Consider the following 14,978-nt stretch of genomic DNA (forward strand, 5'->3'; position numbering starts at 1 on the left):
GGCAAACTAACTTCTTCCACGAAACCGTGTCTTAATCATGTCCATGTTTGTTCATTTTAGGCTTAGTTTACCAAAAATAAGTACTGGAACGGAACGGGTGTCATGTATATCCCTGGTTTTAAGTGTGACTCATGAAATGTAGACAAGCTGAAGCGCTGTGGATGTCACATTGACTTTGCAGACTTGTGACACGCACTGACATGTCAGTGTGCCTTCTCCTCGCTCCGTTCTCTGTATCTGTTCGGCCCTGTTGTCGTCTTGTGTTTATCGCTGCTCTATCACTGCTGAGCAGGCAATGACATGAGCAGTTACTCATTTCTCACTGCCACAGGAAGCCGTGTCTATTGTTCTCTGTGCGTGTGCGTGTCTGGGTATATAATTGCAGTCTGAAACAATGATGATGACAGCAGGGTTGGATCATTCTTTGTTCAGCCATATAGTAGCATATGAGCAGCGGTCAGAGAATATACGGGTTTATAGTTATTTTTAAGAGCCACCAGCAATGCAGATCTGTTTAAAGTGTAAAGATATGTTAATAAACTGCTCTGTAGCTGCAGTCAGGAAAGGCACCGCAGTAATGCAAATCCTGGGATTAGAGTTAAGACGTGCACTGTGGCAGTATTCCTAACTTGGTGGGTGAATCTGCGGACAGTTCAAGCCCATGTGAAGTTACCGTGTCACCACAGAGCAAAACAATCCTCCTTTTTCCCTTATCTTCTGTCCCATGTATCATCTTGGTGATTAACATAATTACTGAGATATGGGCATACAGGGACATGTTTACAGTGGAATCCATGGGGCGTTAAACCAAGAAATTCCAGTAAACATGTCCAGTTTAACCCAATTAACTAAATCACAACAATTAAAAGCACCAAATAGATTTTGTACAGCCACTTCTTGGTTCACTTGTTATGTACTTTTATGAGACAGTGGATAATTATAATGGACATTTTGAGTTTAATTATGGCATCTGTGAGTGGTTTAGATACGTTTTTTTTAGCTAGACTTGTTTACAACCTTTTTTTTTTTTTTTTAGGCACAGTACTGCGGTATTGGTTACAATACACTGTTAAAAAATGTTTGCGTAATATTTTTTATTTATTTAGTGTTTGTATAACTTTCCTTTGCTTAATATTTATTCATTCATGTTGTGCATTTTGAAAACTCTCTCTATCTTTGCTTTCCACAGAGCTTTCAAAGTGGATGGAGACCAGAAGGTAAGTGTATACTTGCATATAGTGCTCACCTCTGGATGAACACTTTGGCATGGTGTGCTACTGGACTTAAGTGACATTCATTGAATGTGAAACTTCCTTTAATCATTGCTCACAGTTGGCTTCAAAGTGCGTTATGTAATTTCATGTTTAAGCGAATCCGATTCATTTGAGTCATGCACTGTGAATTAGCAAAGCATCACTGATTTGTGAAATGGGTTGTTTGCAGGATGGAGCTTTTTTTTTTTTTTTATTTTGCAATGCCTTGCACAATCACAAGAACCACATATCCGATCTGCCAGAGAAATGCAGATACATTCAGTTTCACTGTCAGTCCTCATGAGAACCACTTGCCCAACAGATTACAATTTGAATAGCTCGGTGTCATGAACTGCTTTGTGTTATAGGCTGTTTTTAGTAAAGCAGCTTCCACACGATACTCACACAAAGTCGGTGTTCTATGTCAGCAGGTGTTCTTTTGCAGTTCATGCATAATGCTCACTGAGGAATCTCGTTAGTGAGATATGTCAGTCATATATAGCAGTTTTTCTTCTTTGAGCATTTTCTTTTTACCGGCAGTAGCAGATTACTTTTGCCAGTCCTTGGCTGGTGGCCAACACAAATAAAATAGCTGTGTTCACACTTTTCTTTTAAGCACTTCTTCCGTGTGCAGAGAAAAGCCTAGAGGCTTTGACAGAACTGCTCCTGTAGAGCAATCATTTACTCTGAGTAAAAAAAAATTGGGCTGCACAGGAATCCTTCTTAACATAAAGCTTGAGATTGTGCAACAGCAGAAGGAACTTTTAGTGTGTGTCACAAATGTCGAACTGCATGTTGTGCATTGTGCTGCATTGTCTCCCTCTTCCACACCCTCGTAGGACTCACTTGCTCCAGCTTCTGTTCAGCCAAAGTACTCCTTTGCCCCGAGCACAACCATTAACAAGATGGCGAGGCCATTTACAGCAGGTGGCGGTAGTGCCAACTCAGGACCTGCCATTAAACCTGTGGCCTACTCTCCTAAACTTAACGCTCCGCACTCACAGGGCCGTGCCAGTACACAGCAGCCACAGAATGGGTAGGTGGATAAATTAACACTGTTACCTTTGGGACCACAATGTGACTGATGTGGGTTTAATGATACTTTTGATGTCTCTTTATATTCGTTTTACATTGAAGAGAAAATGATTCTTGCAGGGTTTCTTAGCTGCACTGTATTTAGAGTTGACTTCTATCACTACTGCAATATATTGCCAATATTATGTCTTGGGTTTTAAGAAACTTAAAATAAGGATAGCTAATATATGCCTGCTCGCTGCGGAGATCAACTTAATTACTGTCTACTAGTAGTTTAATACGAGATGGCAAGCATTTCTTCCTTGCTGTGCTATTATTATCCAGGTTATACAGTAGCAGTAGACACTGGCTATAGAACAATTTAGAGTCAAAGGAGGAGGTTTTCAAAACAGTTTGTTAATCAGATCCAAATGATTCTGTCTACTTTTATTACACTTTGGCTCCGACTGATGAAGACAAACACGAGTTGCAAAGTAGAGACTGTCTAGCTGATGTATGCAGTTCAAGCTGGCTTCTTCCAGCTGAAAGAGCTCTAGAGTGGAATTTATCGGATGACAAAAACAGTTTTAAGAGTGAATAACGTGTCAATAATCACTTGTGGTTTTATGGGCTTGTAAAATCTGTTTTATGTTTTTTTCCGCCTGTGTGTTTGGTGTTTTTGGCCACTGTCAGTGTGATGTATTTCAGTGATATTTTTTCCCCCCACATCTTACTCTTTTTCTTTGGTTCCCAACACCATTGTGTATGTGCGTGTGAAAAGCAAATACTAAGAAGTAAGACAGGCCACACAAAGTACAGCGCAGCACTTGAGTGATTTGTTATTTCAGCAGATGATTTAAAGTACGACTGGGGCTGTTTCTCGGACATATCGTCTGCGGTCAGTAGTATCTGCTGGAATGAAATGTCAGAATGGATTTTCCATGGAAATACGTTGGAACCTAAACTGCACTAAACTTTGGGCTAAAGATTTTTCACAGCTTTGAGAAGTTGAGCTGTTTGTCATGGTACTCGCGTTATCACTTGACAACTATATCAGTTGCATGTGTAATTACATCTCTCTATTTGCATTCTGCTTAAATCAAAATCTCACCAGACACCATTTTATTTGTATGAAATTTCCATCATTCTGTCTGCTTTGAGGTACTCAACTAGTAATTTGTGACATCTGAGTAGTATGATGGAAAATCTTGGTCATGGTGCATCTTTCACTTAGTTTAGCCACAGTGGGAACAAAAATACAAATGAAATCCATTTGTATGGAACAACGCTTATGATATCCTGCTAGCTTTAAGAGAGGGCCCTTCTCATATGTACTCTGTCCCTGTTATTTGGAAAAGTCGCTTAATCAAACTTCATCAATCAATTGGACTGTAAATCAACACCTCTTGGCTTCAAAGGTCGCTCAGTTGTCCTGTTTTACGTGCATTCCAGGAAAGGATCAATGCATCTTTTAGAAGGTCGTGAAAGTGTTGGTAAGACACGAAATGGTCTTCAAGAACAGGTCATTTTAGTTCCTGTAATTTGGGTCATAGTAATGGTCTGATTTAAGCCATTGGTGAGATGTGGTGTGTTGCAGAATTTAGCCTCACTCATAAATTCTGCTGCGTTCTCACACAGCTTTTACTGCCCTGGTGCTGGATTATTTAAACAGCCTTACTTTCTTACTCTGTAGAGACATGCTCGTGAAGTTTCTCTGCAGATGGCCGAAACGCTTTCCTCTGGCCATCTTTGAGGAAAAATACAGCCTAATTATAACTACCAGCCGGCCAGATGAAGACGTTGGAATTCTCCAGATGGTAAACGGTTCGATTCGGTCGTATGTCCAACGCGTCCACGGCTGTCTTCATCGTGTGTCACTCCTGTGGAGTTAATGGTTCATAATCGGGTATCAAACCACAAGAAAAAATAAAACTAACTGTAGGGGCACAGAAATTGGGTACGGCTTTTTGCATAACGATGAGAAACATTGGTGCACACGGACGAGAGAGTGGAGACTTTGTGACAGAGTCATTTTGGGTCAGCGTGACAATACGGGTTTTGGCAGACCGTGCCTTTTTTTTTTTTTCCCCTCACAGAGCCTGTTGACCATAACAGCATGTCTCCTGTCACATCGAGCATGTTTTCTGCATCTTGTACTATCTTTGGTTTTCTGTTGTGTACAACATCTCTCATATATGGACATGTTCTGTTCCTCCTGTAACCCACAGCTGAACTCTGACCTCTCTCCTTTTTTTTTTTGTCTTCTTTTCTATTTGCCTCCTTTGTTCTAACTCAACAGACGGAAACTCTTGACAAGTTAGTACATTTCTTTATTTCTCTTGCAGTCCAGTACAACTGAATGATTTTTTTTTATTTTTGTTTTGCCTATAAATTACTACTGACACAGAATAATTCACAGCCCTGATCACGGTGTTTCAAAAGGTGTGCAGCTTTCCACTACCCTCGAATTGGGAACAAGTAATCAATCGAAATCCATTTAACTATTTATCAGTTCAGTACTCATATACTGGACAGGTTGAAGTGTACAATAAGTAATAATATATAAACCAAACCTGCACATGCATTAGTATTATACCTAAAAGCAGTTTAACTATCAGTCTAATGATTTAGCTCCCTTCTGTCCTGTCCTCCTTATGTCTATATTTGATCTTTGGTCTGTTCTGCAGGGGTGAAACTACTTACTTTGACGATGTGTACCTAGAGGCCAAGTAAGGGACAGCTGCATGCTGGCTGGTTTGTCAGCTTAGTAGGTTATTATGGCCAGGCTAATAATGGCAAGAGAAAAGTGCAGAACTGCACTATTAGATTGAACAATCAGGTTTGTAGAGCAACAACGCCAGGTCATTAATAACCTTTGTCTTTTTTTTTTTTTTTTCATCCTGTAACTTGTTTTTAGATGAATGCATGCTTCTGTTGATCTGAAAATGTGCTGACGTGGCTCGTCTGTATTTTAAAAGCTTTAGCATGTAGTGAAATTCTTCCTCAAACGAGGTCAGACACTGCAGTCTGACGGCGCGTCTCACTGATTCTAATGACAGTTGTAAATATGATCTCTAATGCGGTAATGTCCATTTATGCGCCTACAGTGTTCCCATGAGAAATCTTAGTAATGTGTATCCATTAGCTCGCTTATTAAATGGCTGTGATACTGAGCATTACTCTTAAGTATTGCATGATCTGTTCAGGATGTCCTCTATTTTCAAGGTCACCTGATTAGCTGGGTTGATGTGAATGGGTAGTCCCTTGGTGGGATTTTGTTAACCGCGCCTGCCGTGTGCTGCTGCTGGGTGTGTGTGCACAGGCACGGCCTCAGGGTGGACAGCGTGCCCTGTTTTATTCCTAATGACCGCAGCAAGAAGAGGTTGATCGAGGACACCGAGGACTGGCAGCCCCGCACCGGCACCACCCAGTCCCGCTCCTTCCGCATCCTGGCCCAGCTCACAGGCACCGACTACAGTAAGTCGAGACTGAGGCCTGCAGAGCGAGACAACAGGAAAATATGTCGGGGTGGGGGCTCTCTGGTAGTGAAGACGAGGTGTCTGTGACTGAGCAGTTGATTCCTGAGTGTTTGACACAGGAAAGGAGGATAACAAGGTTGTCCATTATTCAGCTGTAAAGAGAGGCCTCAGCTGTCAGGTGGCTGCTGTCTCCTGTGACAGCCAAGCATTTTTATTTTTGACTGTAATCAGTCTGACACATGAACTTCAGTACGTCTACATGTTGATCATCGCAGCAGATGTTGTGTAGGAACGGCACCATTTAATGTAACTTGAATTATTACTGATCATGGCAGAGGTTACATTTGATCAGCTGGTTACTTGTTTGTCTAAAGCAGACAGTATTAGTGTGTGTCACCTTGATCTCTGAGGTATGCTGATGTGTGTGTGTGTGTGTGTGTGTGTGTGTGTGTGTGTGTGATCTCTCAGTGCAGGACCCAGATGATGAAAACATGAAGCGGTCCAGGTAAAAACTTGAGTGTCACTGATGTCAACAGTTGTACATTTGTGTTTGTGCACGTGTGTGTGTGTGTGTGTGTGTGTAAAGTTCACTTTTAAATCCACCTTTAGTGATGTGCAGTTAATGGAGTTTTAAATGTGACGTTTGGTGGAAATGTTTATTTATTTTTATACGTGGTTTGTGTCATTAGTACAGGTGATGTGCTCCATGACTTAATCTACTAATTCCGTTTAATAGTAATTTGACAATTTTGCTTATTTACTTTCTTGATTGCGAAATAACGAAAGGATCAATACCACTCATGTCTGTACAGTAAATAAGCTGCAGCCAGCTGGCTTACCTTGGCATAAAGACTGGAAACAGCTTGTGGGGCTCTGACACAATCTGTCGACCAGCATCTACCTGAATAAGAACCTTTTTTTTGCTTGGGTGCAGCTAATTCCTGTAAGGGACTGCACCACATCAAGAGATAGACTGCCACACAATAACCAGTAAAACTACAATGTGCTTTTTATTACTGTATTTTTTTTTGTTTTTGTAATGCATGACGCAAGGCATAAGGTGTTAATTAAGTGAGCTTTAGAGGTGGATTTTGTTACTTTTGGACACAGTGGGTGTAGCTGTTTCCCTTTTCCTTGACTCTGTTAAATATGAAGTTACAGCCAACAGTTAGTTTAGTACAGTCCTTTCATCTCAGTGTTGCCAAGAAAGTGAATGAGTGTATTTAGCAGATTGTTGTTCTTTTACGTCAGTACTTCCTTTTTCTGTCTGTCCTATGTAACCACTTATATTGCTCTGCTACTTTTTATGTGCACTTTATCTTATGTTCTGCTCTTTTTTCTTTTTCTTTTTTGTTAAATTCTCTTTCCTCACATCTGCTTCTTTCCTGTCTGTCTCTGTTTCACATCTCTGTTTGCTCGCGGTCAGGGAAAAGTTCCTCACTGAGATTCAGAGTCCCCGCTATGCCCGTCTGAGGGATTGGCACCACAACAGGTCTGCTCGCTCCCTCAATGTCAAAACCATGACATCTTAGATCCAGCAGGACGCAGAGCCCGGCCAGACCCTGCTAGCGATAGCCGCACTGCAATGACTAGGTGACAAAGACGATGAAGATAGCCGACCACCCAGTGGCAGTTCACAAATTCACCTTTCACATACGGATGGGGTGAAAAAGAAGTTTGGGGGGAAAAGAGAAAAAGCAAAAAATAGAAGAAACGTAGCCTAGATGACAAAACACAAAGTGGAACCTTGCATACTGAGCCTAAGTGTAAGATCTTCCTCTGAATTTCTGACTTGATGATTGTTGACAACACTGTAGACCACTGTTTCTGGAGCCCTATTTTCCATTTCACACTGTGTTACTTGGAGTAAACTAGTGGGGAAGTGGGAAGGAGGGTCTCAGCAGTGGGGAGCGCCTTTCTGTTCGTTATTCTTTTTGTTGATTGTGAAGTTCAGACCCCTGTTTGATCTCTGTCTGTCTCCCTCTCTCATTCTCTCTCTACCTATTTCCATTTATTGAGCTCTTCACCCGTTAGAGTTGTCATTTCTGATCCCTCATCTCATGGGTCTCTCCAACCATTAAGAAAGAAACGATAAATCTGTACTTTTTTTTTTTCTGCTGTCATCCAAAATATAAAACTGGGAAAAAAAACTACCTCTTGCTTCTCTGTCCTTTCTTCTGTGTTTCTTTTCTTCTTGTTTATTGAGTATTCAAGCTTAAAAGCACACATCTCTTATCCAATTCTGATATACTCGCTTTCTTCTGCTAAGTCACAACAATTTCTTTATTTACCTGGTGTACTGAACAAAACTGATTATGTAGAAGCAGGGCTTTCTTCAGTATTTATGCAGTTCTGAATTAATGGAGTGTCTTCTCAGAGATCAAGGTTCCAGGTTTACTTTTATTGCCTCAGAGAGAAAATTGTTGTGTAGTCGGGCATAAAAACAACAAATGGGCATACACACATTCACAAAGTGCAGAGGTGCACAGTGAGCAATTGCAGCCTTTATTCTGTTGCACTTACCTGAAATAAAAATATCCAGGAGTATTTAAAACCCAATAAAAAGAGCACCATTATCATATTTAGAGTTCAGCTGGAGAGAACACTGCAACACACTGGTTTTTAAACAGAACACCAATACCAGTGTTTTTCTAAAAAGTTTTCTAAAAACTATTCACAGGTACCAAATGTACTTTTGCCTTTATCTGGCCTGGAGGCAAATGTGGTTACTACCAAGGTAGCAAGGTAGTATCATCTCTAATGGTTTGTGATGGGAACGGGAACCTGGTGAGTGAAATATGAAATCAACAGTAATGATGTGAGCTTGGAGAGAGAGAATTAGACATGATTGGCCTTAAATAGTTTGAGGATATAATGCATTTTATGGTAAAAAGAAACTTGATGGCTGTCACTAAGAGAGGAAAATATTCGGATAAAAAACAAAAGTAAGCTAAGATAATCATTTTGTCTTTAGTGACAAAATAACAATTGTTGTTTTGGTGCCAATTATAATATATATTGAACTACTAACTACAATAGCAGTTAATATAGCTGTTTGTTCAATACAGCCTGACGATGCTCATCCATCAAAAAGTGGAGAAATTTCAACAGACAACAACCATGTGGAGAAACATAAATAAATAATATTAGGTGAAAAACTTCGACAGCATTACATTATTGGTAATATTGTAGATTTCTTGACATCACGTGCCTTGTAAATACAGCACAGGTTATAATAAAGTGACGGGTCATGTTGCGCACGTTGAAAATGTTAAAATGCAGCCTCCGCTCTAAGACGTCATTGTTTGACATTTTGTCAGTTGTCGCGTACAAGTTCTTACCGAGCCGCTTCATCTTTACCTCCCCACTGTGGAGCGTGACACATGTCAGTGGCTTCTTGCTCCATGTGAAATCAAAACCTGCTCCTTTCTCTGCCGGATGTGGAGCTGCCAACACACTCCTCAGCTTTCCTCATCGCTCAGGTTGATGCATCCCACAGGAGAGGAAACATAAAAATGTAGAAATAAATAAATAAGGAAGCAGAAACTGAGGTGAATCTGAAATCAGAGGCGTACAGAGTGAACAGGAAATGTCAAGGTGATGTTCTGTGGGGTGCTGCTGTGCGTCATGTCCAAAACTCTGTGGCGGGGGAAAAAGGAAATAAACTGTCTTCAGAGTCTGTGATGCAGGTTTTGTGGGTTGTGCACCTGCATCACACCGAGCCTCTCGCTGAAGGGGGCATAAGAGAATGTTGAAAGCAGTGAAAATGTCAAGAAGACATGATCTAGGTCGCGCCAGGTGGGAATAAGAAGCTGTAGAGGATGTACTCCAATTTGCACCTGCAACCTGAACCGGAGTGATGCGCAGCCAGACAAACCTCTCAGAGGTGGGTGTTATGAGCACTCCGTGTCACCGGCATGTTGACGTGTAGGGCAAGAGGGGCGAGGCGGCGTAGCCGGGGCAGCGCTGTTGACCAGGATGCTGTTTTGCCAGTTGTTAGGTGCAGTCCCAGAAGGCTGGCGTGCCAGTGGGTGGGGCGTAGGGCAGCTGATCCAGGGTCTGTGCATCAAACTGAAAAAGGTTCATTCTGACCTTTTTGTTGTGACCCAACTGCAGCACATCCATCTCATCCAAATGTCTTCTTCCTTTCACCCTATTTTACTGTAATTTCTCTTCAAAAAACTCCTGGAAGGGTTTTTTTTTCTTTCTTTCTTTCTTTCTTTAATTTAGAAAGATTTAACTTCCTCTCTCTGTCATCAACCCTGCAAGCCATCGTCTTGCTCCTGCAAAGGGATTTAGTGTCCCTTTTTATTATTTAGAGTATGCTGGTTGGAAAATAACTCTGTTTTTATTCTTCTTAGTGAGATGGCTCCCAGCTGTATTCCTGTAACTTCTCCTGTCTCATTCTCAGTAACTTATTGTGTTTAGTTTTATTTTTTATTTTATTTTTGATTTTTTGATTCAAAGGAGCAGAATTGATAGACTTAACCTGACACAGGCAGTGCTACAGAACAAGGCTGTTGACGGGTAATTCATTTCACATTTTCCTCTTTCTCTTTGCAAATGAGAGGATTTCATCATCTTTCATTAGCGTATTGTAGATGGCACAGTTGATGATGTAAACATGATGGATGCCTGAGGCGGTGTTATAATTTTTTTTATTTATTTATTTTTTCCCCCAAGATAAAACGTCTCTAGACCTCACTGTTTTGGCTCAGAAGTTGTTTTTCCATCTCAGTCATGGTTTGAAGATTTTCTGAATATAGTGACGCTTGCTGCGGGTAAAAGAACTTTGAAATGTAGAAACGACTCTTTATTTCAACACTTCTGCACATGCAGGCTTGAAGGGGAAGCTCTTCTGCATCTAGATCTGACAGCGCGACGCGTCTGATGAGTTTCTCGTTCTCTAACTTTGCCTGTGAGTGACATCAATCAATCCAAGATGCTGCTCAGGTTTCCCACAGCTCTCATTAGATCAGCGGCTCTTGAGCCATTTTGTTACACGGTGGAAAAGCCTGAATGCGAAGCATGTATTTTCGTTCGCACTGATTATTTGAATTATTGTCTTACAAAAAAGTGTCTAGTTGAGGTGTGCCGACACATTGAGCTCGCGGCGACAACTCGCTGTATTTCACAACTACTGGAAAATTTCCATTACAGTGTATTTCCATCCACTTGAATCTGAAGCAGCTTGTCTTGGTACAACAGGTAAGAACACCATGCTGTCCATGCTGATACTGATTAATACTAAAGATGATGATGCTTATGATCATTCACGCAGCAGAAGGTAGTCTGTGGCACAATGTAATGGAGACAGACATGGCTGCTGCTGATAATCCAAACATGACATTCATTGTAGAAGTAACCATGGTTACTGAGTGGTCTGTGTGTGTGTGTGTGTGTGTGTGTGTGTGTTTCTTTCTAATTAGTCATTTTCTCTCCACAGCCTTGAGCCAACTCCCTCACCTGCCAAGGCCCAGGCAGCAGAAAAACCAGATGGTGAGTCTCTGCTCCTGCTGATGCATAAAAAGATCCCCAGCAGCATCCAGCGTCGCTCGTGCTAATAGATTCTTATTAAATGTCAATACGTGAGCAACAGCAGCAGCAACGTGACAAGCAAAACTGTCACAAAAGACATCTGGAAGAGTGTGTATATTACATAAAAGTGTCCCCCCCCCCCCTGTTTGTGAAATTATTCATAGTCACAGCCAAGTTTTTCCAAAACAAATCAAATTGCTTTCTCTGGCTCAGGCTCCAAGACTGCAGCTGCAGCAGTTGGCGGCTCAGGCCCTTCGTCCCGACCACCGTGGGTCACCGACCCTAATTTCGCCGAACGCTTCCGTCCAGACAAGACCAGCACTGTTGTGACCCGGCACCAGCAGCCGGCCGAGCCGACGCCCATGCAGAACCGCAGCTCCATCCTGCAGGCAGCTCAGCAAGCGCCCGAAGACAGCGGGAGGACTCCAGTATGCGGTGCCTGCAATAAAATCATCAGGTGAGACAGCACTGCCCCATCAACGCTACCGGTTTGATTCATTTACCTGTGAGGACACAGTCTCAGTGTTTGCTCTTTTCAAAGAGCTTAATGACTCATTAAGACATTTAACATACACAGTGACAGAGTGTCTGCAGCAAATGAAGTCAGTCAGCATAATTAACAGTTTGGAGACGTCTTTTTATCAGGAGAGATGAGCATTATGCTGACTTTGATATAAATTAAATCTCATTTCACACGTTTCACTGATAACAAGAGATGCCTTCATTCTTATTCTGGTCACTATTGCCAGCAAAGTGAGAAGGCACAAAGTCAGCAGTACAACTAAAAAGATTGTCAGTGTATCAAAGTACTCCTTCTGTGTATTGTTAGAGGTGTGTGTTTGTGTGTGTGTCCATGTTTTATTACTTTATATAGCACTTTTCAATCATGCTTCTGCTGTGTGTGTGTGTGTGTGTGTGTGTTTCCCCCAGGGGTCGGTACCTGGTAGCACTGGGACGTTCTTGGCACCCGGAGGAGTTCACGTGCTCACAGTGTAAGGCGGTCCTGGACGAGGGGGGCTTCTTCGAGGAGAGGGGGTCCGTCTACTGTACCAAGTGCCATGATAATCGATACGCTCCTAACTGTGCAAAATGCAAGAAGAAAATCACAGGGGTGAGAGCTGTCTTATCATCTCAAGAAAATCTAAATCTCCATTGTACTTCAGCTAAACTCGAAATGACATTTTTTTTCTCCCCCCATTTCATTAGGAAATCATGCACGCCCTGAAGATGACCTACCATGTTCAGTGTTTCAAGTGTGCAGCCTGCAAGACTGCCATCAGGAACGAAGCCTTTTACATGGAGGAGGGTGAACCCTACTGTGAGCGAGGTGAGAACCAGCTCTGTTGCAGTGCACGTACACGTACACTCCCCACACGCTTTCCTCCCTTTCACATACTGCATTTAGTCTTGTGCAGCAACAACTTGATTCCAACTTGGACACAAAAAACTTAAATTTACACCCAAAGCTGATACGGTTTGTGATACGTCAGTGTGTAAAGCACCGAGCGAGGCGTGTTGCTGAGCGACGATAAATATGTTTGTTTATGTCCGTCTCTTGTTCTACAATGACTGGAATCAGATGCTTTTAATCACTATGTTCCGACTGTGTGCTGAACGCAGTCGACCCCTGTTAATATGGTGATACATTTGCGTCACATGCACCGAACATGCTCAAAACAAAACAAAGTCAATGTAAGTATTAATGTAAAAACGGCTCATTGCAACAGTAATTAATGTTTTTGAAAACACAACAACCTTATCTCGCTTCCCCTGCATGTTTAGTTGAATTCTGTGTCTCGTTCGTACCTAATAAAACGTGTGTGCTGTCACACACATTCGTGGGGCTTTAGAAAAGAGATGAAGGAATCACCATGGTGAAAAATCCTCCCTTAGAAACACATATTTGTGTTTTCCAGAAGACGAATTTGAAGGAACCTTGGTTAGTAGAGTAGAAAAACCTGGTTTAAATAGAAAATTACATTTGAAACCTGAATTAAAGCAGGCAGGGTTAGTTAGTAAGTAGCTGAGCTTCAGCAAAAAACGCAGGAAAAAAAAAACCTCTTCAGTGCAGATTGATTAGCTGAGTACATGTGAGACCATGCAAGACCCCCTGTAACTTTACACTTGGATCAAGATATCCATCATAAATCTTCACTGGGCTCTAAGCACATGGATGAACAGAGGGGGGAACAGACCGCCTCACCCACTCACACAGCATTAAACGTGTGAGTGAGCTTCACATTTTTTTTTATAGTTGTTTTTTTTTTTTTTATTCCATAACTAACTGCAGTGCAGGCTACATAACACGAGCTCGCGTTAAAACCAAACAAAAGAAACAGGAAAAAAAAGCAGTCGGGAGCGGGTTACTGGGAGGTCTCGCTGAGTGCATTTTGTGATAAAGTTGTTTGCTTTGGAAAAAAAAAAAGAAATAAAAAAAAAAAGGAGAACTGCAGGGCTCGCTCTCCAGTGCTGCTTGAATTTTCATATATTTTATCAAGCTATTTGTAAAACATTGGCCTGTTGTATTACTGCTGTGGGGTTTGGCACGAGCCTATATCATGAATCTTTTGGCTCGTACCACAGTCAATCATAAAGTGTGATGTTTTCATCTGCTCTAATCTGTTTAGCTACAGTTTACTCCCTACATTTCTCTATTGGATTTTATGAATGGTGCGCACTCTTCTATTGTGCTGTAAATGATTTAGCGGGGCAGTGTGCTCCTCGCTCACTACAGAGGCTCTGATGGGGATTGCTGCGTTTATCGGAGTCAAAGCCAGAACCTGAGCACTCATACTCTGAATAAATGCCTTTAGCACTGATAAACATTCTGCTGGCTCAGCATCTTTCAGGTATTGTACAGCTCTCACCCACTCACTCTTGAGAAGCGGCATTATAGCCTGACACTTTCCCCAGAGTCCGTGTGATGAAAGAGACTGGCAAATCCAGTTAAGTATCTGGAGCAATTTCCCCTCGTCCTAATCCCTGCCTTACACTCTGGAAAGGCTCTCGGAGAGTATAGAGGGTGGACAAAATAACACAAACGGCAAAGTGTCGAATGCCTAGTGGGTCAACATTTGGCTTCAAGACGCCGTCATCAATCTTTATTGCTGTCATTCACGTCCTTACGTGTGTGTTTGTGTGTGTGTTTGTGTGTGTGTGTGTGTGTGTGACATTAGTTCTCTTTAAGAGGAAAAGTCTCCACTTCTTTGAAAGATGAAAGCGGTAGAAACCTATTTCACACTCTGTGCTCCAGAACATCTTATAAAGGTTAAGTGATGTTTACATATGGCCATTGTGGAGGAGGCTCACCCCAACCTCCCAGGATGATAAAAGCTCTTTTGAATTAGTTCTATTATTTTATTGTCATGGTTATGCTGTGTATATCTCTGCCACTCACTTTCTTTCCCCTATTCAGACTACGAGAAGATGTTTGGAACCAAATGCCATGGCTGTGACTTTAAGATCGATGCCGGCGATCGGTTTCTGGAGGCCTTGGGCTACAGCTGGCACGATACGTGCTTCGTCTGTGCTGTAAGTCATTTTGATTGATACAGCTCCCTGTGGGGTTCTATTTGCCCCGGCTCTTCTGGCCGTCCCAGCACAATACCACCTGGAAAATCTGCCTCTGTCTCTGGACCTCTTCCTCTCTCTCTCTCTCTCTCTCTTCTGACCTGTCAACTTCTCCATCTCGCTT

General features: G+C 42.0%; 1 protein-coding gene across 2 annotated transcripts in view; it reads left to right on the plus strand.

Moving 5' to 3' along the window:
- Positions 1-14,978, plus strand: part of pdlim7 (PDZ and LIM domain 7) — a 28,458-nt gene that overhangs the window by 12,120 nt on the left and 1,360 nt on the right. For both annotated transcript variants that reach the window (XM_026357634.1, XM_026357635.1), the window contains exons 4-10: positions 1,190-1,217; positions 2,093-2,289; positions 11,193-11,245; positions 11,498-11,741; positions 12,215-12,395; positions 12,491-12,611; positions 14,700-14,815. In XM_026357634.1, the coding sequence (XP_026213419.1) occupies positions 1,190-1,217; positions 2,093-2,289; positions 11,193-11,245; positions 11,498-11,741; positions 12,215-12,395; positions 12,491-12,611; positions 14,700-14,815 (940 nt within the window). The remainder of the gene's footprint in view (positions 1-1,189; positions 1,218-2,092; positions 2,290-11,192; positions 11,246-11,497; positions 11,742-12,214; positions 12,396-12,490; positions 12,612-14,699; positions 14,816-14,978) is intronic.

This window comes from Anabas testudineus, chromosome 10 (assembly GCF_900324465.2).
Source record: "Anabas testudineus chromosome 10, fAnaTes1.2, whole genome shotgun sequence".
Taxonomy (NCBI): domain Eukaryota; kingdom Metazoa; phylum Chordata; class Actinopteri; order Anabantiformes; family Anabantidae; genus Anabas; species Anabas testudineus.